General features: G+C 40.3%; 1 protein-coding gene across 2 annotated transcripts; it reads left to right on the plus strand.

The window, feature by feature from the left end:
• Window positions 1–530: 530 nt before the first annotated feature.
• On the plus strand, window positions 531–25,491 carry LOC137803753 (neuroplastin-like). Of its 2 annotated transcripts, none has more exons than XM_068602510.1 (8): window positions 531–1,121; window positions 11,016–11,363; window positions 15,814–15,988; window positions 17,022–17,116; window positions 20,043–20,176; window positions 20,386–20,659; window positions 25,279–25,300; window positions 25,418–25,491. In XM_068602510.1, the coding sequence occupies exons 1-8, from the start codon at window positions 1,043–1,045 to the stop codon at window positions 25,476–25,478; spliced, it is 1,188 nt and encodes a 395-aa protein (XP_068458611.1). In that variant the 5' UTR covers window positions 531–1,042; the 3' UTR covers window positions 25,479–25,491. The 2 variants fall into 2 exon arrangements, with proteins under 2 accessions (XP_068458611.1, XP_068458698.1); XM_068602597.1 differs by having other exon boundaries at window positions 25,291–25,300.
• The last annotated feature ends 228 nt before the right edge of the window (window positions 25,492–25,719 follow it).

Raw genomic sequence — 25,719 nt, forward strand, 5'->3', positions numbered from 1 at the left:
GGGACCATTGATTTACTCGCACACTAAAATGTACAGGAGAGTAACTTGGTCAATTTTTTTTGAACATAAATTGATTTACAGTTTAATATAAACTTTTAAAATATCATGGTAATACACATAGCAGAGGTCTCCATGAACAAGAATCAATTGGAATGTCCTTTTGAGGATCTCCTTTAAAGATGTTTGAATATTGGAAGATTATTAACACTTATGAATATCATTATTTAATTTAAGATGACTTTGCATTCACCCCCCCTCCCTCTTGCCCCCCCTCCATCCGCTCCCAAAAAAAAAACCTGTACAGTAATATCTCCAAAGCCATACACATGTGCATAGCAGAGGTCACCCTGAACAAGCATTGGAATTTTAATTTTACAACTTTAATGACCTTCTTTTATAGCCGTTTGACTATTGTGAAATTATGAAATGGTGAATATCATCATTTCATTTGAGTTTGGCTTCCCTGTGCTGCGTACCGCCCCCGTACCGTAACACCTGGAATAGAGGTGCATTCAGAATGGTAACGGAGGCTCACTCGGCGGATGTGGGCTCAGTTGACCGCAGTCCTACCAGCATCTGTTCCTCTTTTTGGAACAGATTTATATTTCGGAGACATCATCTCCCGTCGGGAATAATTTCCGCGCTACTTTCATTGCAATCAGCGAACCGTGACCGCGAGTGTGCAAATGCGCATCGGTCTGCGCATCTTTGAATCTTTACAACTACGCGGTGGACAATCTCCCTGACATCCAAAGACCTCTCCTCTGCAATCCGACGGGGCTTTCTTCACCGCCTATGGCCGCACATCGGCATCCCTGAGCCGCTGGCCTCGTGCCGGACCTTTTACCCATCGCTGTCCTCAACGAGGTCTTTGAATCGGGGAGACATTTCTTTTCTTTTTTTTTAAATCATCCTCGGCAGACTATTTTAAAAGCACCCGGTGCTATGCTGGGCCCATCTCTCTAGATCTTGTGATTAATACACGATCTCTCCTCCCACATTCGTCCGACCGAGACCCTAGTACTCTCATCGAGCCCCTGCGATGCATCCTAACGCAGTGATGCTGGCGGTGCTCCTCATTCTGGGCAACTTGATGCTGCCTTTCATCTCGGCTCAAAACGGTAAGCAAGCAGGTGTGACCGTGGCATCCTTGTAAACAACGCGTTGAGGGAAAGTGACTTGACTTGCGTGAGGATGAAATGTTTCTAAAGAGGATTTGGAGAATGACTGCGTTAACGCCACTACTATAGCCCCACGCATCTCGACAAGGCCAGACAAAAATAATGTTCAATTGCTGACAACCACACGGAACTCTCAACGAATGAACTCGCAAGAAAACTGACGTGACAGGTTTTTTTCTTCATTTTGTGTGTGTTTTGTTGCAAGGTTATTGACTGCCAACTGACTGAGCAGGCTGTAGAGTATAATTCCTCCTGCTCTCATATGCCCACAGAAAGTATTCACATGCTTTGGAGAACATTTTGTTCAAAAGGGAATTCAGCCTAAATGTTGATACAGGGAGCTTAACGCACTGTAGGTGTGTCAGTGAGAGGGAACATGTTTTCAAATGTGTTTTAGAACAGATGATAGTGTTGCTGGGAACAAAGCTGAGGTATACATAACATCTTGGGATAAGTTCTGAATAATGACATATATGCTAGTAGTAGCCTCGGGCTGCCAGTGTGCAGTGTAGTGTGTATGGTCAGAGGGGGTTGGGTAGCAGAGTGTGTCAAGCAAGACTAAACTGCTATGGCTGCTGAGCTAGTAACATATTATCAACACCCAACACAGGCTTAAGACTTGTGTCTAAGCCCAGAGTGTGTAGGCTGACTGTAAATACAGAGCCCTTCTTGATCACAGTTATCGGGCCTATGCATCTTTTGAAATGACAAAACTACTCCTCTGTTATGCCACATTTCCTGTCAAGTTGCTCTTTCTCTCCAACCCAATTGATTCTGTCTGTGCTTTATTGCCAAATGAGACACATGCACAAACAACAGCCTTATTTAGTTAGAGGATTGATGTTTGAGTGTCAGTTGTTTGTCCTTTCCAAACATTTCAAGACGGGGAGTAGGAAATGAGGGAAACGAGGATGCTCGTTTGGGACTTTATTTTTTAAAAGTTCACCACGCATACATCACAATAAGTATGACATGGTTTGGTTTAGGTAAATGTAAGTAGCATGCTGTTGGGGTGTTCCAGGCTGCCCTCTTCTGACACAGCATGTCCTGACTTCAGAGTCTGATGAATCACATCACCCAGAGGGGCACAGAAATCAGCAGCCACTCATGAGATGAAAGTGGAATCTTTATTTTTTTTCTTCTTTCATTTTTAAAAGAACATCACTGAGTCCCTCGAGCAACCCTGACATGATTGTTAAGATGCAGGCGCTTTGATATACAAATGAAACAATCACTTCCGGTATTAAAATAATGTAAGAAGCTTCAGTACCCACGTGCCAAGACACGTGTGTTGACAAATCAATATCATTGACATGATATAATCCTTTTTTTTTTTTAGAGAAAAATAGGGCAGGGATTTCAAACGTTAATGCTTAAAGTCGACTTTGTCTCTTCTGTGGGATAATCGCAAACCCACCATGCAAGACATGCATTGTGATGAGAAGGTGGTGTAAAACCTCACTCTAGCGCTGTCCAACCTTTTATGGATTTATTGCTCTAATATTTGAAATATTTCAGAATATGTATGTCTAAGCAATTAAACTAAGTGTAAACATTGGACCCGTTTGTGCTGTTTCTGTAGGAAAACAAAAAAATAAAGTAAAATCTAGATAATTTTACAAGAAAGCATAGAAACAACCTCCGTCTTCATCTTGACAGGAGACAATGAAATTGAAATACCACAGCAGTTATATAACAAAATATTATCCTGCTGACTTCTTTTCTTTCTTCTTTGTTAATTTCTCTGAGGTGCTTGAAGTGAGTGCACGCTCACTGAGATGTTCTCTGATCTTGCTATCTGGAAAATCAAATACCCAATAAGCCCTCCATTGTTTGACAAAGCTTAAGTGCAAGCATTCCAAACACTTCATGTGGTCTTTGCCCAGAGTTAGTGCCCACTCACTGATGCCCAGGTCACACCTCAGAAACACACATACTGTACAACCAGGGGTCAGTGGGAGACATGCTGGTGTCACCATGCCACTAAATGTGTGGGTGCTTTGTCTGTTTAATGTAGACATCCTGAAGTCCTGGCTAATCTACAGGCATTTCATGATCCAGTAAATAGCCCCAGCATTCATCACAGGTGTCAGCACAGTAACAGGCTGCACTTGGTGTTTAACACTGTTGCTAGTATTCAGACATTTCCTCTCATCGCATGCATCCTAAAGCCATTTCATTTCTCCCTCACAGTTCAGATTAAAGTTAATAGGTACATGGCATGGCTTCTTATGCAATCGTTGATTTCCCTGTGATTCTGCAGAGAGTTCAGGCAGCGGCGTGGGGGATAATAATAATTATAAGCACATGAGATGTAATCACTGTATCTGGGAAGCTGGGGGAATTCGTGCCATTACTCCCTCATGTTCAGGGAAAAGAAGGCCTACTATAGGTGGCCAGTTCCTGCGACAGATATTTGGAGGACTGTAAATAGCGTCCGTCCATTCTGCCTCGTTTCTATTTTTACCGCCGAGACACAGCACGGAGAACTGTGGCTTTAAGGTCCTTTTGTGAAAGTGAATTCATTAACTCTTAATGGACGGCCTCCTTGTGCACAGCTGCACAGCCTTCTAAAGGCTCGCTAGGTGGCTGTCAACGATTTGAGCTGAAAAGATGATGTGATCTTTATGCAAAGAAAATAGAGGCTGCTGAGAAGGTGACTGGGGCCGACCTGAGGAAGTGCTTTTGTGTCTTATATAAGTTCCCCCCACGAAGCATGTAGCCGGCTGCTGCTGCCAACTTTGTTGTTGATTGTCTTGTGTGAATCGACACACACAGATGATGGCAAGACAACCTTTAGCACTGCGAGCTGATATTATTACTTCCATGTGAAAAATGAACTATTTATATTTGTTTTCTGCAATTTAACTGTTAGCAGTTAAACACAACAGCAAAGATTGGTTCTTGTTAAGGTTGCAGAAAGTATAAAGGCACAATGTAGAGAAAGCAATGCCTACATAGATGCACGACAATGTTTTTCTTGTCAATAAGTGGCCCTCTAATTCTTCTATGGTCAACAGTGTGTTTTCAGATAAGCATTTTACAGCTACATACCATTCAATCGATAGATTTATATGATGCAGCAGCTTGTCCATTATCATGTTTCTGTCTAAGCGCTGGACAAAGGCACATTTGTAAGTCTGGAAAATATGCTGTAGGACTCAAGCCAGCTCTTATACTGAGTCACGCCTGCCCACTGTGAAATCTGATATGGACCGCACTGATTGGGAGCAGCATCAAACAGCATAAAACACACTGCAGGTATTTAGATGCGCAACTGTAAGGTGAGCAGTGTTCCTTTCTTTCTTTTTTCCTTCTCAATAATGATTTTTTAAGGGAAGAATTTTGCTGATCATGCATGCTGTTTCTTTCAGCACACATTCAGACAGTTACACACATTCACAGCTGAAAATTCCCCAATTTAGTCGCAGCCCCGTTCTGCCGGAACAGCCAGCAGTTAAGTGTGCTGCCCAAGGGCAGTTCAGAGACAGAATACTCAAAGAGGTTACTTTCACTTACACCCGGCCTGCTTTTTCCCATCCGCCTGAGTATTTTAGTTAGCCAGCCAGCAGAATAAGGTGTCAGCTGAGGTTCAGAATACCAGGCTCATTTAAATTGACAAAAAGTAATATTTGGAAGTGTATAGGTGATTTAGAAACAGCATTCATGCAACAGAACAACTAGTAGTAGGGGAGACTCTCCTGAAGGTGCGGCTCTTCTAATTTTAGTATTATTTTGTTACTTTGATGATGAGAATCAGTGTCCCATGATGCACCTGTCTCAGCGTTTCTTTGGTTTAACATCAAATCATTTGAATTCCCTTGTTTTGACCTCTGAAAGAGAAATAGGAAGTGCTCGCTGGTTGTGATTAGAGGATGGGATTAGAGCATTTCTACCCAGCACAGGGGTTATAGGGATTTAAATCTCATTAAACTGTTGCCTCTCTTCTGTGATCTGAATGACAGACCCAAGTATTACCACCAAAATGGAGAAAGTCAGCCCAGAGCCTTTTTTTCTTCTTCTGGAAATTCAGCTTTGCAAGTAATGGCAATATTTTGTCACGTTGCTCCAATGCGGTGACATCAAACGAGGTATCTGCTGTATTTCAGTGGTGTGGTGAAGTCAGTGAGGAAAGCTGTAGCCACTCACGTCATCCGTGTCTTCAAGGCTTTACATCATCACAGCCTCTCTGGCACTAATTTTGCTGCACACCCCATATCACACCTTCAAAGTGTATGTTCCAAACTCTATTTGAACTTCTTATATGAATACTTGATGAATTTGTCAATTTTGAAGTAAACTTCTTTTTACATAATAGCATTTTTTCTGCATAACATCAAATTTCACTGTAGGGACAGACAATGGCGTTTCGGGACTTACACTGTGTGTTTTGCAAGAATCAGTTTACTAAACAAAGCCTATAACATTACTATGACTATGACCTTTACTATTTAGCAATGTCCAAGCATACATTGTTTTACATCAATTTTAGCAATTATAGACATAATGTACTTTATCATAGTGTACATTAAAACAATGTATGTATTTATTCATTCAATTACATTTAATAAGATGTATTCATGAATTGATTTGGGTAATTCAGATGCAAGCAGTGAATATGCACATATATAGTGTATTATTTAATAAGCCAATAAAGATTCAGTATGTCTCAATGCATATTATATCAAATACAGTATGCCAAAAATACCAGGATGTCCTCCTGCATCTGTTCACATTTTGCAGCTTGCAAGCCAGCATGCTTTTCTGACTATTCTGACCCACGGTGGTCTGCTCAGTAGATATATGAGCGAGAGTGTCAACGTTCAAGGTGCAATGTTATGATGAAGTAGTTTGTCCCAGTTGAACGCATACTCCATGCAATGGTACTTTGTAAGGCCAGCTACAGTATGTCGTAAATAAAACGTACGCCATTTGGAAAGCAGTGTATGTTTCAGCTGCCAAACAGCGACCATGTCGTATAAGTATATGCCAGTCTCAGTGTACAGAAGTGTAATTTAGCTCAAGTGGGAAAAGTCTCGAAAACTCTAAAAAGTGTAAATATTGTAGAAGTTACGTAAATGGCTGACAGTCATGTGCAGTTCACGTGACTCGCGGTTAATTAGTCATGAAATTAAAACCACCACATATCGCCCTTTAAGCTTTGAGGATCTTTAACTTGTTGACACTTAAATGAGGATAACATTGTGCACATTCACACTCACACTAGAATCACCAAATGGGTAAACCATGCGACTGCTCTCCAATTGTACAAAACTTTATTTCAATACAATATTTAAATCCCCCAGAATTTCCTAAAGTTGTGTTATGTAGCACTCTAGAAGGGCCGGGAATTAACTCCCGATAGAGAACGCAGTAATTTTGGGGGAAACATAATAAGGCTGAGATATTGTGGCTGATATATAGACACCCAAAATAAATTCACACCGGTGTTCTCACGTAGGCCTCATCTAACATTTTCTTCGAGCTGTGAGCGTGTGCATGCAAAGCGTCCCTAAATGACAACTTATTTGTTTGATGACCTCTATCAGGGCAGAGCAACTGACTGGTGACCTTGACACATTCCCAGAATAGCTTCACCAAAAAATCATCAAGAATACCTGATACACCTCTCTGGATATGGGTGGCCTTTAAATTTCACCAAAATCTCTCACTTATAAAAAAAATACATGGACATAAGGATGGAAAAACATGAGTTTGTGCAACTTGTAATACTGTATGATACGATATCGTAAAACAACTGCTCAATTCCTTCATCTAACAACAGTGAGTAAAAGATATTAAAGTATAAGCGACCGTCAGAACGACACAATATTGTGAGTGCACATATCTGTCACAGTACCTTGCAGGTACAACAAAGATGCACTCTAACCCAAACACACACCAACTGCCTACTAGCACATAGTTCAGTGCCCATGGGGGGGTTTCCTACTGGCTGCTTTTTCCGCTTATAGGAAGAAAGCTGACTCACTCTCCGCCTGCATGATGGTGGTGTGTGGCTTGCTGTCAGTCCTCAGGGAAGCTCTCCTCTACCTACATCAGTGGAGTATGTAGGCTGTAATGACTGTGACTTCCACACAGCCGAAGACAGAGCTTGTGACAGAAAACTACAGGTTATTTTGGGATTCTATCATGCACATGTCGCGAGGGAGTCAGACACAGCACTGCGAGGGATTTCATTATTTTGTGCGAAATGATTTCTGTGAAATCATCTGCTGCATCATGTGACCGTTTGACCTTCGTGGTTTGATTGCACACCGGCCGTAGCAATCGCACCTCTGCACACATTAATTCGGAGATGTTGACCTCATTGTGAATTAAAATAGAGAAAAACGCAATGGTTCTTCTTGCACGAATGTCGGTTTGTAACTGACCCCTAATATTATTTTGAGAATGCTACATTTAGTGATGTAACACCCCTTCATTTACCCTGTGACACCGAGCAGAGAGAATCACCCCACCACAGCTCGGTCTGCTTCTCTAAAGGGAACTAATGTTACCGTTGGTCACTTACTTTGCTGTTTTATTATTTCCTTTATTAATCTATGTGTTTGAGAGCTTGTTGTCTGCTGTTTTTATTTGTATGTACACGTGTACATTAACTGTGCGGCGGCTTTGTCGTGTCGGCCAAGTTCACGAAAAAGTGTTTTGCATCCAGCTCGTCTTCAGCACGCCTTTGAAATTTATGAGAACCGGCTGGCTGCTTAGTGTCTTGTTTTCTCTGCCAGTTTAAGTTCCTTGTCTAAACAACACAAAAATTGGTCTGCTCATTGGCCGAGTGTCGTCTGTAGTTTGTTCTGTGGGTATTTCTCCACACAGCCTCCCTCAGCCTGAATTTAAATGAAGTCATCTGTTCCTTTTTTTTCCCATTTCAATTTGCCATCACCTTGGAGGATATTCATCACTTATTTTAAAGCAGATACTATCCTGTGATTATGAGCACTTATGCCTGGCTGACGTTAGTTATCTGTGCCATGTGCCGAACCTATTTACTGCCCTAGCCATACTCATAGTAAAGAATGCCATAGTAAATGTTCTGTCAAACTGAAATATTGCTTTAACAGTGTAGGCGGATAGGCTTGGATTCACCCTCTGGGATTATGGGGTGAGCATGATGGGCCCAGATGTTTCCAGAGAAAAGAAACAAATGCTAATTACTCTGCATATCTCTAGGCATCGCACACAGAAACACAAGTTATGAGCGCCAAATATCCTCAGACACATCTCTTGCAGGAATACTGCATTCATTATTCGATTTATTTGCAAAATTATCCTCTCTTTCTTTCTTATCATCTAATTAATCTCCATGTGAGTCACACACTGGTGTTAAGCAGAAGACGTGTCACCATGGCACAAACTAAAATCTGTCTATTGTTAAGTATGTGAAATCATTTGGCTGCACTCTGACAGCCTTTTTGAGTCCAGTGCACAGAGAACAATGTACTGTAAACCCTCTGCATGGTATTCATCTTATTCTCTTTAAATGAAATATAACTGCCTTCATTGCGGGGGAGAGCTGGTTGTCGTTGTTTACACTCCTTCATCAGGCTTCCAGAGGCTTATCTGTTCATGTGCTTATGATACATTACTTTGAGCAGGGCAGACAGATATGGGAGGGCCTGTAAGCTGTGGTATTTAGACGCAACACACAGTCTAACACCCAAGAGACCACAGGCTCTTTGTTCCCGTTTCCTCTACTACAATTCAGGGCAGAGTGAAGGCACTGTCTTCTTTTATTTTTATATTCAAGCACAGCTTTGCAGCTGACAGGCTGCAGGGGCGGCAGAGAACAGTGTCTCTGGTCCAGGTGATTTGTCATTAGATGAGGTTCATTAAGGCTGACTCTGTATTGTTGGGCTAACTACTGATGTGAAACAGGGTCATGAATCAGGCACAAGCACAGCACGGTACACTCACAGTTGTGGTAATAATACTTATGGATCCTTTTTCTTTTTAATTCCACTGCATTTTATATTGTAGATGGGTTAGCCCTGTTCCACGAGGCTGTAGGATTATTAGGACAAATGGGGGCTATTTGTACAACACCGTATGAGATTCAATGCCATCTGCTTATTCCGTTTCCACCTTATATGAAGTCAATTCAGCTTGAAGAGCACAAGTCAGCTGTGTGTGGTTTTATCCCAACTCTCCTTTACCACTATGGCCATATGTGGATTTTGAAAACCTGCTCTTAAAGTCCAGCTTATCCAAAAAGAGAGCTGGTTGACCTAATTCATGGTGTTACTAGTAAAAGCTAATATGGATGAAGAGATTAGGTTCATACATACATACAGTCACATATATTTGTGACAATTTCTGTGAATTTATTTTAATTGGCATGTCAAATGACCATTGGCATCAGTATATGTGATTGTATTAAGGAAGTCAAACATCTGTATGACTACACAGAATGCAGACTTTTAAAATTGATGTGAGCCTTTTTCTTTCCAAAAACCCAGGGTCATTTAAGATGCTGGAATATCCTAGGAATGAATTGCACGGGTTTCCTTCGGGAACTCTGGTTTCCTCCCACAGTCCAATGACATGCATATTATGTGAACCGGTGACTCTAAATTTCCTGTGGGTGTGAATATGAGTGTGAATGTGTTTGTCCGTCTGAATGCATTAGCCCCGTAACAGACTGGGGACATGTCCAGGGTGTACCCTACATACCCATGTGTGCTGCTGGGATAGACTCCAGCACTCCAGTGACCCTGAACAAAACAAACTGGTGTAGAAAATGGATTGATGGCTTATGAGACACTGTGGAATATTCACATGTTAATGAAAAAATCAAACAAACTCATACCAGAGTATACACAATATAGTTTTTACCAAAGGTAGTAAAGATCAAGAAACATTTTCAGGACTGTGGAAATATAAATTCTGAAAATAACAATTACTTTGTTAATGGCTGTGTCATGGTTTTTTCCCAACCACAAATTAATTTAAAAAAAATCAAGATTGTATTGATGGACAAACATTCTAACATCTTTGGTGGAGGCAAAAAAATAATCGTTTTCCGACAATGCTCACTATACCCAGGAAGACACATATGTCTTAATTTCAGCAGCTGTAATAACTCATAAGTGACATTTCTTTCTGTGACAGAGTGGTGTCAGAGAGACTTAAAGCTCAAGGTGAACATTTCCCAAGCCAATGATTTTGACATATCATGTGATTTTCTATGCATCTTTCTTTTCTGCAATGACACACGTGTGGCACCCTTGTCAGTGTGTATGTCAATGGGGTCAAGTAGGAGTGGTGCCACTGATTGTTGTCACACAGGGAGGGTAGAAAGGGTTTGAGTCATCGGTCACTTACTTGAGAAGACTGACAAACAAACCTTTTAAGGCCACCAATTAAACTCAGAGAGAATGTGCAAATAGAGTTTGTTATGACATTTTAAGGAGCAGTGTGCTTTACATGTACTATATTCAATGCACTATTTCCCATGTTTACACACGGCACATGAAAAGAACAATTACAAATTCCTGTTGCGCTCCTCCGGATAAAGGTTAAACGTGAGAGAGACAGAAAAAAGGAGAAAAGGAAAAGAAACCAGCACTACTTGCTGCCGGGGACTTCAGACAAGGCACCCAGACGCTGAACGGACTGCTAATCATTAACCTTTAGTTTTTTCTTCTATCAATGATTTGATGCTTGCTTCTTTTTTATTTGCCTTTAATCATCAACTCTTTTGTTTGTATGTACTCTGATCCTATTTGATTTCCTTCTCCATCCCTTGGCCTTTTCCTACTTCTTCTACCCTTTCCTTTCCTTCCCTACCACCCCCGATACACTTTTCCTCTCCAGCTGGGTTTGTGAAGTCGCCAATGTCTGAGACTAAGCTCACGGGGGACACCTTTGAGCTGTACTGCGACGTGGTCGGCAACCCCACTCCTGAGATCCAGTGGTGGTATGCCGAGATCAACCGAGCAGACTCCTTCAAGCAGCTGTGGGACGGAGCCCGTAAGCGGCGGGTATCCATCAACACGGCCTACGGCACCAATGGGGTCAGTGTGCTCGGCATCACGCGTCTCACGCTGGAGGACTCTGGGACCTATGAGTGCCGGGCCAGCAACGACCCCAAGCGCAATGACCTCCGACAAAACCCTGCCACCACCTGGATCCGCGCCCAGGCCACCATTTTGGTGCTACAGAGTGAGTGGTCTATGTCCTTTAGTACCTAGATGATGAACCAACTTCTAATTCCCTATCCCAACCACTAACCTCGTACAAACCTCTCAAAGAGCCCACCCTCAACACAGCGCTCACTGGCAAGACAAAAATAAAACAAACACCACTAATGTTGTTTGTTCCTTTTTTTTTTTTTTTACCTTGCTTAAAGTTTAAATCCCGTATGCCAGGGGTTTCCTTTTGTGTTCTGTTTTCAATTCATTTGTTTTGGTAAATATTAATGTTCTTTACTAAACTCCATGTCTTCCCCCAAATCCCTTGAGCTTTTTGTTGTAAAGGACCACAAACCCAGGAACTTTACCCAGTCTCTATCTACATTTCTGTCTTTCCTCCCACAACCAAACCTTTGTTCTTGCTGTCTTGTGTGTCCTTTTACAAGATTCTGAGCATTATCTTTTCCTCTGTATCCTAACTTCACTCATTTCCTGTTCCCGGATTTATTTGTGATACTAATTCAATCAACATTTTTGTTGTGTCTCCTGTGTTACGTGGATTGTTTTATTCACTCCAAAGCCCTGCCCTGCTAAATGCAGCGGGAATCTAGTGGTGCTTTGAAGTAATGGTGCTTTTGATTCGGCTTTCTTACTCTGGTAACAGTGTAAATGGGTCTGTGAGAAGACACAAGGAGAGATCCGTTAAGGTGTAAAAGAGTGATTCCTGCTGTCAACTCCTTCCTGATAAAAGCAAACATTTTCTGCTTTCAAATCATTTGTGTGTGGTAATCCAATAAAGGATCGGACCACGTGAGGGCCTTGAGTGTCTCAGTTCTCGTTCAGATGAGGCAGAGATTTCACTTTTACAAAACGGTCTCCGAGCGCCGTGTAACCTTGTGCCTTCTCGGCCATTATGTGTGTGACTGTGAATCAGTAATGACATTATATGCTCTATGCACACAAACATTTGAACAAACTCTATTTCTGATGGATCTTTCTAATCTGTACATGCTCCACTCCTCTGCCCAGTGGAGCACAGGGACATGAGGAATGTTGTTCGTCATAGTGAAGCTCTCTGAGGAGCTTAGAGGTGTTCGATCCTTGCTGGCTCCTCTGATTGGACGGACACATTTGTATTTCTGTGTGAACACTATTTGATAAGGTGATCGGATTTAAACTATTATAGGACGTGTAAAGGACAGCAGCCGTTAACTTCTCAATTTGACTTGTTTACTACTTCCCTGCCACAATACATACTTACAAAATACAATTCAAATACTCACTAAATATATTCTGTCATTACTGAGGAGTAAGTGTCTGCCACATATGCATGTAATATTATGCAAGTTATTACATGGATATAACAGACTATACATCATAGCTTGTTGATATGAATGTATAGTTTGTATCTGGGAAACATGTCAAAGTCTGATTTGTCCTTTGGTTTTATTTTGTTTGTGAATGTAAATCACTCTTAATCAATACACCCATAATCAGTATATGTATGTAGTAATTCATTCCCATTAGAAACATGGGAATCCGAGTAAGTTGTCCGAAATATCGGTTCTCATGACTTAGTATGGAAAATACACTCAAGATACATATTTTTTTAACATTTAAGTTACTTTTTAAATGAGCTTAAAGTGATACCCGAATATAACATTATCATTTGAGTATGAAAATCTCAAAGAAATTGTGGTTTTGTTAGTTTGACATTTTGTGGAATGTGCTGTTTTTTTAACGAGAACCACTTCAATGTCTGAAGACATTGAAGTGGTGACATCATAGCAAGAAACAAATAAGCATATCCTCCAAAGAACACCAGCTGTTTCCAGCTTTAATTTATGTATCCATGTAAAATACAACTGACTCCAGCGATGGACAGTTTTCAAAATGTCTGTGGAAACTTTTTTGAACCACTAATATGCCTCAATGCAATTCTTCAGTGTCACACTGGTTTTTCATCAATCTTCAGAAATCTAAAATTCCCATTAAAGTAATTAATTTCGCTGTATTTTGGTGAAGTGTCTGTTAACTGATCATACTTTGTAGACATCAGAGGAGTAGATTGCGGTGCAGGAATGTTTTTCTGAGGTTTCTGGGGATTTATTTTTTGAAAAGCTTTTCATATTTGGAAACCAGCTGTGTTCAGCCTGAATTCTGGCTGAACCCAGCTGGTTTCTCGGTAAATCTCAAACCCTTTTGAAACACCTTTCAAGCCTCCAAAGGGTGAGTGTTTCATACTCAAATAAATACACACAGATGTTTCATCGCCTTAACTAAAAGCTATTTTACACTGCTTTAACACTGTTTGGGAGACTTAGCTTGTTCCAGCTAAAATTATATGTGAATACTGATGTGCAGTAATACAATTGTGTGTTGTAAATTAGACGTAAGAATGTATTGAAAATTGCATATTCTTATGAAGCATGGGTTCCAACCATTTAGCTCAACCACATGCTCAGGAGGCCCACTATTCTCTCTGTGCCAGCACAGCGACTGGGACATCTCTCTGGCGCTCCACCTTTTGCATTGTAATGTGCTACAGTATCATGATTTGGGGCTAGCTTTGCCTTTTTTTACAATGACGTAATGCTCCCCTAAATATAGACTCTGCCAAGTTGGTTTCTATTTCACTGCTATTCAGTTAAATATATCTAATACGACTTGGCAAAATGTAACAGAACAAAGCTCTACTTGATATTCAATCAAATTCATTCATCAATCTGTCAGTTAATCGGATACAATATCGATCTAAATGCTGCATTTCAGTACCAACGAGAGGAGAGGGGATCACGCTTCATTACATCTTGACTCATTTGGAGCAACACATTATGTTTCGTTACATTCTGATATGGCGATACATTATCCAACTGTTTCCACATTTTAAGTTCTGACAAGGTGCCCTACAAACAACCTTCTGGTAAAATTGCCTGTGGACCACTGTGCCGTGTTTGCTAAATGTTAATTTATGTACCTTGTGTGTGTATGCATGTCTCAAAGATACTATTTATAGTACATTTGGTTCTGCTTGGAGGGGGGAGAGAGAGAGATGTAAAGGGGGAGGGAAGCGATACCCCCTTAGCTATTGACTATACAGCAATGCTAAAAGAAGGTGCCATGAATGCTAATAGAAGACACTTGCAGGTTTCAGTAGCCTGTCCTTCCCCTTTCATCCCCTTTGCCTTGCTAGTGTGGCCTTGCAGCAGCAGCCGGTAGTAGGATTATGATGCTTCTCCTCTCTGCTCCTCCCCTCGGGGGCTCCATCGTTGCCATGGTTGGCCCGCCCTGGAGGAGGAGGAGGAGGAGGAGGAGGAGTGGCAGAGCAGAGGAGGCTTCCTGCTCACTACTCAAGGCAGAGCAAAGGGCGCCTCGCTCTCAGATGACACCTCCTGCTTCCCTGAACGTCCTTGAGAAATGGACCCTGGTATTGTTTAGCAACCAGTGTGCTTAGAAATTTAGAGGGTGAAGTAATGTAGGTAGTCGTTCAGCCGTAATGTAAAATGTCAAAGGACTGTTCAGTGTATCTGCAGCTCAGATCTCTATGCATATGGCTATATTCATCGACTCTATATTCTGATGACATTTACATTCGAACTTAGGATCAGCCATCTCAGAGAGATGCAGATCCAGATTCCTCTGTTCAAATTAAACATTAAAATGACCGCAGTTATCAGCTACAGTGCTCTTACCAGAGATACATGTAAGATAGGTCAAATCAGTCAAATCAATATTTGATTTAGGGCTGGGCAATAATTCATTCAGATAATTTATCGTATTGTGTGTTGCGATAAAATTATTTATCGAGATATTGTGATATTGTAATTGTCTAAACTGATAATAACAAGCACATACCAACTCAAATTCAGTTAAATCAAACTATTGTCTTAATCGGATTACTCTGTATTTATGTGCACACATCGAAAGTGCAAAAGAAATGTAAAGCTGGACATATTTTTTCTCTAAAATATCACTTATCATTTTGCACTAAGGTTATTAATTCAATGAGAAAATACTTGACTAAGTACTTCATTCACACATGGGCATAAAACACATGCTTGTGTTTGTTTCACAAAGACTATTTATGTATTAAACATTTAGAAATCCACAAAGATATAAACCGTTGACATATACGTGATGAAAGATTTTGACCATATCGCCCTAAATTGTGTGTTTTTTCTCAATATCAGATAGAAGTTTTGTCAGCAGTTTCAATTATACTCATAATGTTGATCCATCCAGAAATACTGCTTCATCACTTCTTTTCCACTCTAAAGATGAATGTTGAATATAAGGTGTACAGCTGTTTCTGTCTTTTGTTTATTTGTTGTGTGCACTTTTGTCTTCACTTCATAGACACCCTCCTACACAGATCGTTTAAAAACAGCACACACCCTGCAGCTACTACATCATGTGAGGAAGCATTGGACATGTGTTGAGCCCCACTTCTGTGATAAGGTTTGACTGTCTCTGTCTTACAGAACCAAAGATCAATGCCTCTGATCAGACCATCCTGTCAGCGGACAACCCAATCAAACACATCTCCCTGCAGTGTAACCTCACCACTGCCCACACGCCCCACAAGGAGAGCTTCTGGGTGAAGAATGGACAGGAAATCAAAAACACACGGACAGAGCTGAGGAACACGGCATACAGGTGACAAACAGCTTTGCCTCTATGGAGTAAGTAGGTAGGACATATTTTGGGGACAGAAAGTGCTCCCAGCAATGGAATAAGACTGTACCCACGATGTATCTAAATGTTTTATGTAAAATGAAAGTGGCTTTGCAAGTTTAAAAAAAATCAATGCTGAGGTAGCCCTGCATCGTCAAACCTCAAACAGTGGGGGTCTGGAGAAAGTCTTGAGAGGAAATGTTGGAAAGCACGACGATAAAAGTGTAGTTCATATTTTCAGAAATAGTAACTTGAGGTTGTTGTTTTGTTTGGATGACTGTTAGTGTTTGCTTGTAAATGGGTCAGACCACATACAATCGGCAATTTTTTTTCCCATAAACATGCGAAAGACCACAATTTGTCAAAGTGAGAAAATACATGTCATCTTCAAGCCGTTACTGAGGCAATTCATAAACACATAGTTCTCTAAATTTTGATTTTTTTGAAAATGATTTGCGAGAATCTCCAGGTCGCTATTGTTTGAAATCAACGTTTAAGTAACTTCTAACTTTGTCACCTGTTTTTTTTTAATTTTTAATTGAAGAAAATCCCATATATCACTACTTTAAGCCAAGTATGGATCTAAACCTATGCGTTTGATGACACAGAAACTACCATCCCCTTAAGTAGCAACTAGTTGTTAGTTCCTACTGTCACACAATATAATCACTTCAGCACAAAGCTACAGTCACCCCTGTAGACATACCAGACTCTCCCTTGCCACTAGATGAGACCAATTGGTCACTTCCTTGTCACATTACATCAGCAATTATCTGAGGATTACAGCTAAAATGCCTGTAGTGCCCTTCCCTGTAAAATCCAGAGCTGCTGCTTCGTATGCCAACACGTTATCTCCCATAGGTTTGTCGGCCCCTTAAGCATCTACTACTCTAGTCCAAACTAATTACTGTAGTTCAACTGAGGTTAGTTTACTTTGATGACTTGACTACTTACAGAGTAAGTGACTGGTAAATTAAAGTTATTGAATCAATTGGTGTTTTGTATTTTGTTGTAGAATCATTAAATCGCGGGCAGATGATTCCGGGGAATACATGTGCGTTTACACATTTGCTATGGCACCGAACGCAAACGCTACGATCGAAGTAAAAGGTAAGATTTCTTTGTCCCATGTTGACACACAACCTTTGACACACGCGTGACACAAGTATCACAGAAAAGGCCATCGTCTGACAATTGATTCACTCCACAATGTAGTCAGATTCAGAAAAGGCCCTGGCTGTAGATTCAGCTTTCCCCTCATCCTCTGTGCTGTTCTACTGAGAGATGGAGAGATAACAGTGTCCCGCCAACGTCAACCATCCAAAGCAGTGTGAAAGCGGTTCTTGTTGACAAAGATGTTTGAATTCATCCTGTGCAGTGGTGATGACGAGGCAATCCTGGGGCTGTCACTATTGGCTTTTACTGAGAAGACAGTGTAGCGAAATGGACAGGCACTGCATATGCGGACCAAAGCCTGCAAAACACCAAGCCCACTAGGAGGCATCCATGAAGGCGGTTGCGCACGTTAAACTGACGGTTTGAGGTTTGCTGATTACTTTTACATTTCATATAACTCATCATGGGAGTAAAAGCACAGAAAGTTGATTTAAGAGAACACTAAAACCTAGTCAAGGAAGTGCTGTGTTGGTTTCATTCAAGCTGACGGCCATCAACTTGAATAAGGAATCTTTTTTGAGAAAGGGCAAGTGAAACCCTGTCCAAGAGAAACTTGCCTGTGCGTAATGCTTAAGCCAATTTGCCGCGGCATAGCTATGGTGCGTACTGAACATGCCCTGCCTCTTATTTCACGGCTGTCTTCAAGCGTTGCATGATTGCATAACATGGGTGATGACCGTGTGTGTTCTGCTTTCACTGGATTGTGAGATGATGGGACTCATCGGCATTCAAACTGAAGTGTCCTCGCCATCACTGAGCTGCAGGCCTCTGACTTGATGTCTGTCCCCTGGAGGAAAAAGTCAGTTCCTGAACTAAACTGATGATTCATGCCCTTTAAATAGGTCACGGAGGTCTTAAAACACATTAAAATATGGTAGGATTTGAGAGACGGTACTGGCTCTAAACAAAGCATTTTCTTCACTTTCTTAAATACTCCCGTGATTTGATAGAGGTGTTTGAGATCTTGTGTGACCTAGGTAGCAAGCCCACTGTTCTGCTAGCCAGCTTTGCACTGCGCTTTTGGCAGCAGTTCACTGAGATCCCTCGCCTACAGTGTCCTTGGCACGATCATCCTTGCAGGACTCAGCTCAGAGGCAACAGATGGAGGGTTCTGTGATGTTGTAGGATTAAGGCTCTGAATCCGGTCCCAGCCATCTCTGTGGCAGTAGTGGAGTTTATTGTCTGTGATACTAAGCTTACCACAGATACGTATTTGGTACCTCGTTTTTCTCAAAGTGTGTTAAATGCCGATAAATTCACCGTTTCACCAAGATAACCAATATTGATGGTCGAAGTTAATACAATTTGATTGAAATCATCAAAATCGAAACAAAATACAGAACGACGGATTTGATTGGATGTCTTTTTAAATCTGATGTCATCTTAATCCATTTTTGTTCCCATTTTTTTTCTGACAGCTCTGACCTTGCTTCTCCTCACACGCCCTTCTCAAATTCATACGTCACATTACCTCTTTCTAGCACACACAGATTAATAATCAGTGTAATTGTAGTCAGCACTGTGAAATGGAGGTTTTCTGCCTGTTTTAGCTCCACTCTGAGGGCGGTCTTTTATGCTGTCTGTCACCGTGATAATACAGTCAGGATAAGGCACAAATGAGCTTGGCCACGCCCCCGCTCAGTGGGCACGTGTGCCCCATAATTAGAGTGGGGTGATGTCACCAAAGAGCTCAGACCCCTCCTGCTCTATTATCCATGCGCAGCTGAAAAATGCTCACTCCAGGCCTCTCTCTTATCCTGCTTAATTGCATGGAAGGAATTATTGTAATTTTGAGGATTAGTGGAAAAGCAGGAACAGCTATCTTCCTGATGCTGTGCAGAGTTATGGGGAGTCTGTGTCTCACCTTTGGGAAATACTGTGTTCTATTGATGGTTCAATTGGACTTGGCATCTCTTGCAGTGCTTTATGACATATGCCGGCATTTATTTAATTTCTAACCTTTGTGTTGCATTTTTTATCATCAGTTTATTCATTAATCAGAGTTAATTTACACCGTTTTCCTTTGGATCAATTTCTTTTGTGGAATTCATAGTGGAATTATTCTGAATGGGAACATCTGGAACCGCTCATATCATACTGATCCCTCTCTTCCCTGACCTCATTATGGATTGTATTGAAATGCTTTTTATCTCAACCAGAGTGATATTCTCCCTCGCTGAGGTTTTGTGGTTGGGGTGTATGTGCTCACCGAATGACTGCACACTCAAGATTATCCTTTTTTAAATGAATAACTATAGTCCACTCCTATTCATGGGCAAGCCCCTGTTCTACTGGACTCAATATAGTAAAAAAAAACATGGTTTATTTTGTCCATTTGTCTATATTTTAAAGGGAATCACCGCAGTTGATTAGGGGGGATACTAAATATACAAATAAATAAATGATTAATAAATGTCACCAATAAACTTCCACAGTGATATATCATTTTGCAATACAAGTTTTCTGTAATTGTAGGTTTAAAGATGCATATGAGGAATTATACAATTTCAAATAGATAGAACACCGATGTGGATTTTGGAGGATTTCTTATAACTAGACTCAGGAAAAAGCATGTTATGGAAGCAAAATGGCTGGGGTGTGTCCTTTTAAGCTCATCAGGTATTAAGTACTAAAGAAATAAGCTGCTTCATTGCATCAATATTGTTATACAGACTCGTAATTACACATCTCTCTGTTAAATAGACATCTGAATAACACAACTTATTACCATAGCCACATGACAGCCAATCATGTTTTCCTTCTTCAGGCCATCTGGTAGGAGTTAAAACATGCCTTTGAATGTCTTGCTTCTGCCAACTCAGCTAATGATTCATTTTATTTATTTATTTTACCTTTCCAGCAAAACCTGATGTCACTGGCCACAAGCGAAGTGAAAACAAGAACGAGGGGGAAAACGCAATGCTTTACTGCAAGTCTGTTGGTTACCCACATCCCACCTGGACATGGCGTAAAATGGACGGAACATCCTCCACGGTACATGCACATTCATATATAATACATACATATAGGCCTACTGCATATATGCAGTATGTGAATGTCCATATAAGGAGACAGAGAGACAGCTATTTCGGTACAATAGGTACGCACAATAGAGAGCATGCCATATACCTTCTCCAAATTCAGCTTTTTTTCTTTTACATTTTCAATGTAATCAACTTTGAGAAATGGTCACTGTGTTCCAGGACATCGACAACTCCACTGGACGTTTCTTCATCACCATCAGAGACAACTACACGGAGCTCAACATACTGAACCTGGATATAAGCAGCGATCCTGGAATATACCAATGCAATGCTACTAACATGATAGGAAACACCGCTGAGACCACTATACTTCGGGTGCGCAGCCACCTGGCACCGCTTTGGCCTTTCCTGGGTGTGCTCGCAGAAATTATCATCCTAGTCGTCATCATCGTTGTGTACGAGAAACGCAAGAGGCCGGACGACATTATTGATGGTGAATAAGACTTTTTCTCTTTTACAAGCAGTAGACACTAATAGGTAAACAATGAAACTATGAAAGTAGATATGACATTATTTGTGGTCAATTTACAACATTCCAATTTGAAACCTTTGGGAGTTTCAATTTTATATTTTGTCTGGTGTCTGATCTTTGCTTTTAAGGAAATACACTATTTTATAAAAACACTACTGTACATACAGCCCTGAAACGCAGATAAAGTCTCAGTTATAATTATGGTCCATGGTTAAAGTTTTGCTTAGAACTATATGGTAAGAAATTAGTACAAGAAATCACAGAGTAACTCCCTTTACCAAAATGACAATGGCTGTAAGGTTTAATGTCATCAAAAGAGGAGCCGGTTCGATTTCAAGCTACTGAGATGTTAAGAGATGCAAGAACTGCAAGGGTTGCATCTGCTCTCAGAGGAGATCTGTCGTGGCCAACTGTCTATCAGAGGGCCTGCTGCCTTGCTTCTCGAGCGATGTGGCGAGAGGAGAAAAGGAGAACGTTGTCAAGATTAAGCCCCATATGAGATGCGTGTGAATAATTGATACATCTATATCATTACATAGGTGTACAACAGAGGGTCCATAGCAAACTTTTCCAAGGGTTTGGCTATCTGTGTTCAGTGCTGAATGCTAATGGTAACTGCACGTGTTTCCATGTTGATAGCAGTGTTCATAAACGTGAGGTTATCAGCCTGTAGCTATAACACATATCAGTCCGTCTTATGTAACTTAATTGGTTACTATGCTTTTCCCCTTCACTTTCTTTCCAAATGGCAACATAATCTAAATGGGTGGTAAGTGAGAGCTCCTGCATGGTTTTGGAGATTCTATTTTTTTTTTTTTTTTTGTCAATGTGTATGTTCCTACGAGCCTACAGTCCATCCAAAACATGCCGATCTTGATTGAGATATGAGCACAGTATTACGTTTATTTAATTTAGTGTGTAATGAACATGTGTCTTCATTTCCTTTTTCATTCGGTTGAACCCATAAGGTCCGACATGTTTCCACAGGGGATGGTCAAATGTTTTACAAACATTTAGTTTTCTCAACTGATTAAAAATGCTCGACCTGTTCTAGTATGTTAGCAGTCCTAATGTTACAGCCCAACTCAATTGTGTGCCTGAAAGAAGTGATAAAGCATGTCCCCTCCATCAGGCATGGGAGTAGGAGCTAAAGGGATCCACTTTGACAACAGAACATTGCTCAAACTTAAGTTGTACTTTTCCAGATTCAAATCCAAACCGCCTGCATGCCTTATTTCAGCTTCACAATCATTTAGGTTAGCTGCGTCCCCTGCTTGCGAAATACACCCCCTCATATTTGTACGCTAACTGACATATAATTGAAAACAAAACTCCCACAGTCCAGTAAACACACTGTAGATGGGCAGGTAGTCCCATCTAGCCTGGACATATTAGTAATTCAATAGTAATTCAGTAGGACCAACTAATGTTATTAATACTTAAATGTTTAGTCCTCTTTAAAAGAATAAAAGTAAACACTGTACACTTTATTGAGGCCAATAGAGTTGGAGCATCACTGAGCTACTTGGCTGTTGGAGCACATCATAAACCTCATAGTTCCCCGACTGTAGTGGCCAAGTGAGGTTACAAGTGTCTGCAGTCTGGGTCTGGACCAAAGATTGCAAAACTATACACAGGAAGGGAAAAACAGATAAATAAATTATGTATTTTGTTGATTTTGTCAACATAAATAAGCCATTTATGCATTTATTCTAGCTAAAAAAAATTTGGTCTAGTTTTCCCTGCTTAAGATCAGCTTTTCCATTTAGCCAAAGCAAAGGTCCGTGTGCTTCAGGAAGCAGACAAAACCGCACGATAAGAATGTGACAAGATGAAAATGTCTGGAAAGCCCACGGGCATTTTCGGTCACCACAGGTTCTGTTTAACCTCTACTCATGTGGCTTTGTCTTCTGTTCATTTTGGAATAAAACATGAACACAAGCAACATACAAAACCCCAACTAATATGAATCACTCTGGACTCTACAGCAAACTAAACAAATAGAGCTTCAGGGTACATCCTGCTTTTTATTGACCTAGCTAACGTGGTAGCTGTCTCAAATTGTAATTGTAGTTCAAACAAAACAAGATTTACTTAATCTAATTTGTGGAGAATAGTAAATATATGAACTTCTTTTCAACGACAATGTCTTAAGGGGTCATACGGTGTGATGTAATGCTCCATTGTCTTGCTCTTAACTCCACACATCTACACTTGGGCCATCACACAGTATGGCTTAAGGTGACTAACTTACAATGCGCCACTTAATGGGATTCAAAATAGTTTAAATTAATGCTTCACAATCAAAATCCACTTATTAGCCATGAACACGCTTAATCAGAGAGTAATAAGTGGAGTATAAATATCAGTTGCATATTAACAAATTATGTACTTTTAGTTTATAGTAGCTACTAGAACCCATTTCTAAAGTTGAAAATATGTTATTAACCACTAAACATGATTTAATGTAGAATGTATTTCTTCATTAAACTGATAAGGCACTATGATGATATAACTGCATCTATACTAATTTCTCATCTTCAATAAAATTGCGTTAGTTTATCATATAACATTATTTGTTTGTGACCTGTTAATATAATTTTAAACCAGATCAATGGAAAAAATGTAACTTTACAACAATACTTGTGATTACATGCACAAACACAAACAACATAGCTCAAGTAAGCCCTTTGCATGCCCTCTAGTTTGGTTTCATCTACCAGAAAAATGAAGCGATTAAGGTGGATTATATTTGCCATGTTTGTGCCATTCAAATCAGGAATGAGGACCCCCAAGCTCACGATGCACAGCCTCTCTAAAATCTCCTTTTAGCATCCTGGATTCCCAGGGGTTTTGGCCCCTGTCTGCGTGCATTATGAATTCTGGTCTCTTGATGGCTTTGCTGTGTTTGAACACTTTTATACTCCAGAGCCGAGGGCTCTGAGGCAGAGGCTGACATTTCTACTCTGTGTTTTAAAACTAGTTGCTAAAATTACAAATTTTTCTGTGCGATGATCTGCTAAATAAAAACACATCACTTTACGCAACGAAGCAAAGTAAATTACACAAAAATCAAATTATAATGAATGCACGACAATGATTAGCGATGTTCAATCATCAATCTCACACAGTACAAAACCTGTTATTTGTTGTGCGCTTGCAAAGGCATCATAGTAAACATAGCTTTCGTGGTGTGAGGTGTGAAAACGGTGCCTCCTCCAAGTCATCACAGAACCATGTGTTTTGTCTAACATTATAACTGCCATAATCTGCTCCATATTACTGCCTTGGAATGCTGCGTATGCTGATTATCTCCAATTTTTAACTGCATGGACAATATCTCACTGTAACTGGTTACTACCCTGTTGACACATTTCCATTTGTATGTCATACACCAACCACCTTGTCGACCCCAAAGGCTGTGGTTTTTTTAAACTAACTTGTCACTCAATGCAACAATGTTCACAAGTTCCTCTTCCTGCAGTGTTTCATTGCACTGTGTGTTATGTATTGCACTGCTGTGTGATGAGTGAGAATGAGAGAACTTCATTTTGTAGTCCAACTGAGAACATTTTCACTCAAAATGTGTATTTTTATATATTGTATGTTATATATATATATATATTGTATGTAATCTTAATGGAATTAACATTGCATAAAGAGATATTATCCACTATGCACTGCAGATAATTGATGCTGCGAAAAAACCTTTGAAGGGATTCGTGTTTTTATGCCAAGTCAGTCACAATGTCACAGCCATGTCCTCGGCTCTTTCAAAATCACTCTGAAATTGCTGAGTGTAATTAAAAGATGGCTTTAAGTGAGCCATCTGTAACCCTCCTACACATATGCTTAGTCTGAAATAAACAGGGACCCCATGGATTCAGATAGCGTGCGAGGTTATGTTGTAGATACTTGGCGTTAAAGACGTGGTTATTTAAGAGACCATACCAGACTGTTTTCTTTTTTCCCATTTCGGCCCTTCTACTGCAAATGTCACAGCCATTAGCAGCTTTTAGTGTCCGAAAACCTTTTTTTTTTTTAATGCAAGAGGCTCCTAAATTCTGTGTCTGCTGCTTAGTGCTTTCCTTCTGAGGCTCTTTCAGCAGCTGACTCCCATGTCTGTGATGTCAGAGCTTCCCACCGGTGCACGACTCAGCCACACTAGTATACAGATAGATAGATAGATAGATAATTACTTTATTAATCCCCAAAGGGAAATTCAAAGTCCAAGTAGCTTGACACATCACACAACATAATATATACCTACACACACTATTACAAAAGATTTACAAAAGATTGTCCAAGAGAAAAATTACTAAAAAACATGAACAAATTATTATTATAAGCATTCAAAAGCTTTCAGCTGCATCGTCGCACAGTATGTGTTCCTTTATAGGAACTCTTGTAGATGTCAGGTTTCAGAAAGTGGATTTTAACACCAAATTAAAAAAAATGTGAAAATAAAGTACGTATGTTTTTGGAGTAATTGTGCTGAAACATGCACCACGGATATTTAGCTTTTCTAATATTTTACTTCTGTGTTCTACTTTTTGTCTTGCTCTCTCCTGATGTCAAAGATGATGAACCAGCCGTACCAACGTAAGTAAAGAAACATTCCTATGTCTACATAATATATGATCCATATAGAAATACTGGGATTTAAATTGCTGAATTGCCTGTAGGTCACTAAATCATAACTTGTTTCTTGTTCTGTAGGAAAACAAATTCAACAAATAACCACAAGGACAAAAACATTCGCCAGAGGAATACAAAATAAGCAATTTACTCAAGTAAGACACTGTTGTAGGGGATGTGGGCTAAATATAGAACTCACTGTGAGGATTATCCATGGTCACGCCTTCTCTTGATTTTCTCTTCACAGACAAAATGGCTAAACTGCATTTTTGACAACATGAAGGTATCAGAGGTGGATAGAGCTCCGGGCAGTTTCGAGAAAAGCATATCTTGTCTCATTTTATGAGAAACAATATCAGCATAACACTGGCAACAAAAAGAAC

Source organism: Clinocottus analis, unplaced genomic scaffold, assembly GCF_023055335.1.
Source record: "Clinocottus analis isolate CAN_PGR_092001 unplaced genomic scaffold, fCliAna1.0.p SCAF_1, whole genome shotgun sequence".
NCBI lineage: Eukaryota > Metazoa > Chordata > Actinopteri > Perciformes > Cottidae > Clinocottus > Clinocottus analis.

Coding starts and splice junctions, on each gene's coding strand:
- LOC137803753 (XM_068602510.1), top strand. CDS start 1,043: ATGCATCCTAACGCAGTGATGCTGGCGGTGCTCCTCATTCTGGGCAAC. Junction 17,117..20,042: donor CGCTACGATCGAAGTAAAAG/GTAAGATTTCTT, acceptor TTACCTTTCCAG/CAAAACCTGATGTCACTGGC. Junction 20,660..25,278: donor GCCGGACGACATTATTGATG/GTGAATAAGACT, acceptor CTGATGTCAAAG/ATGATGAACCAGCCGTACCA.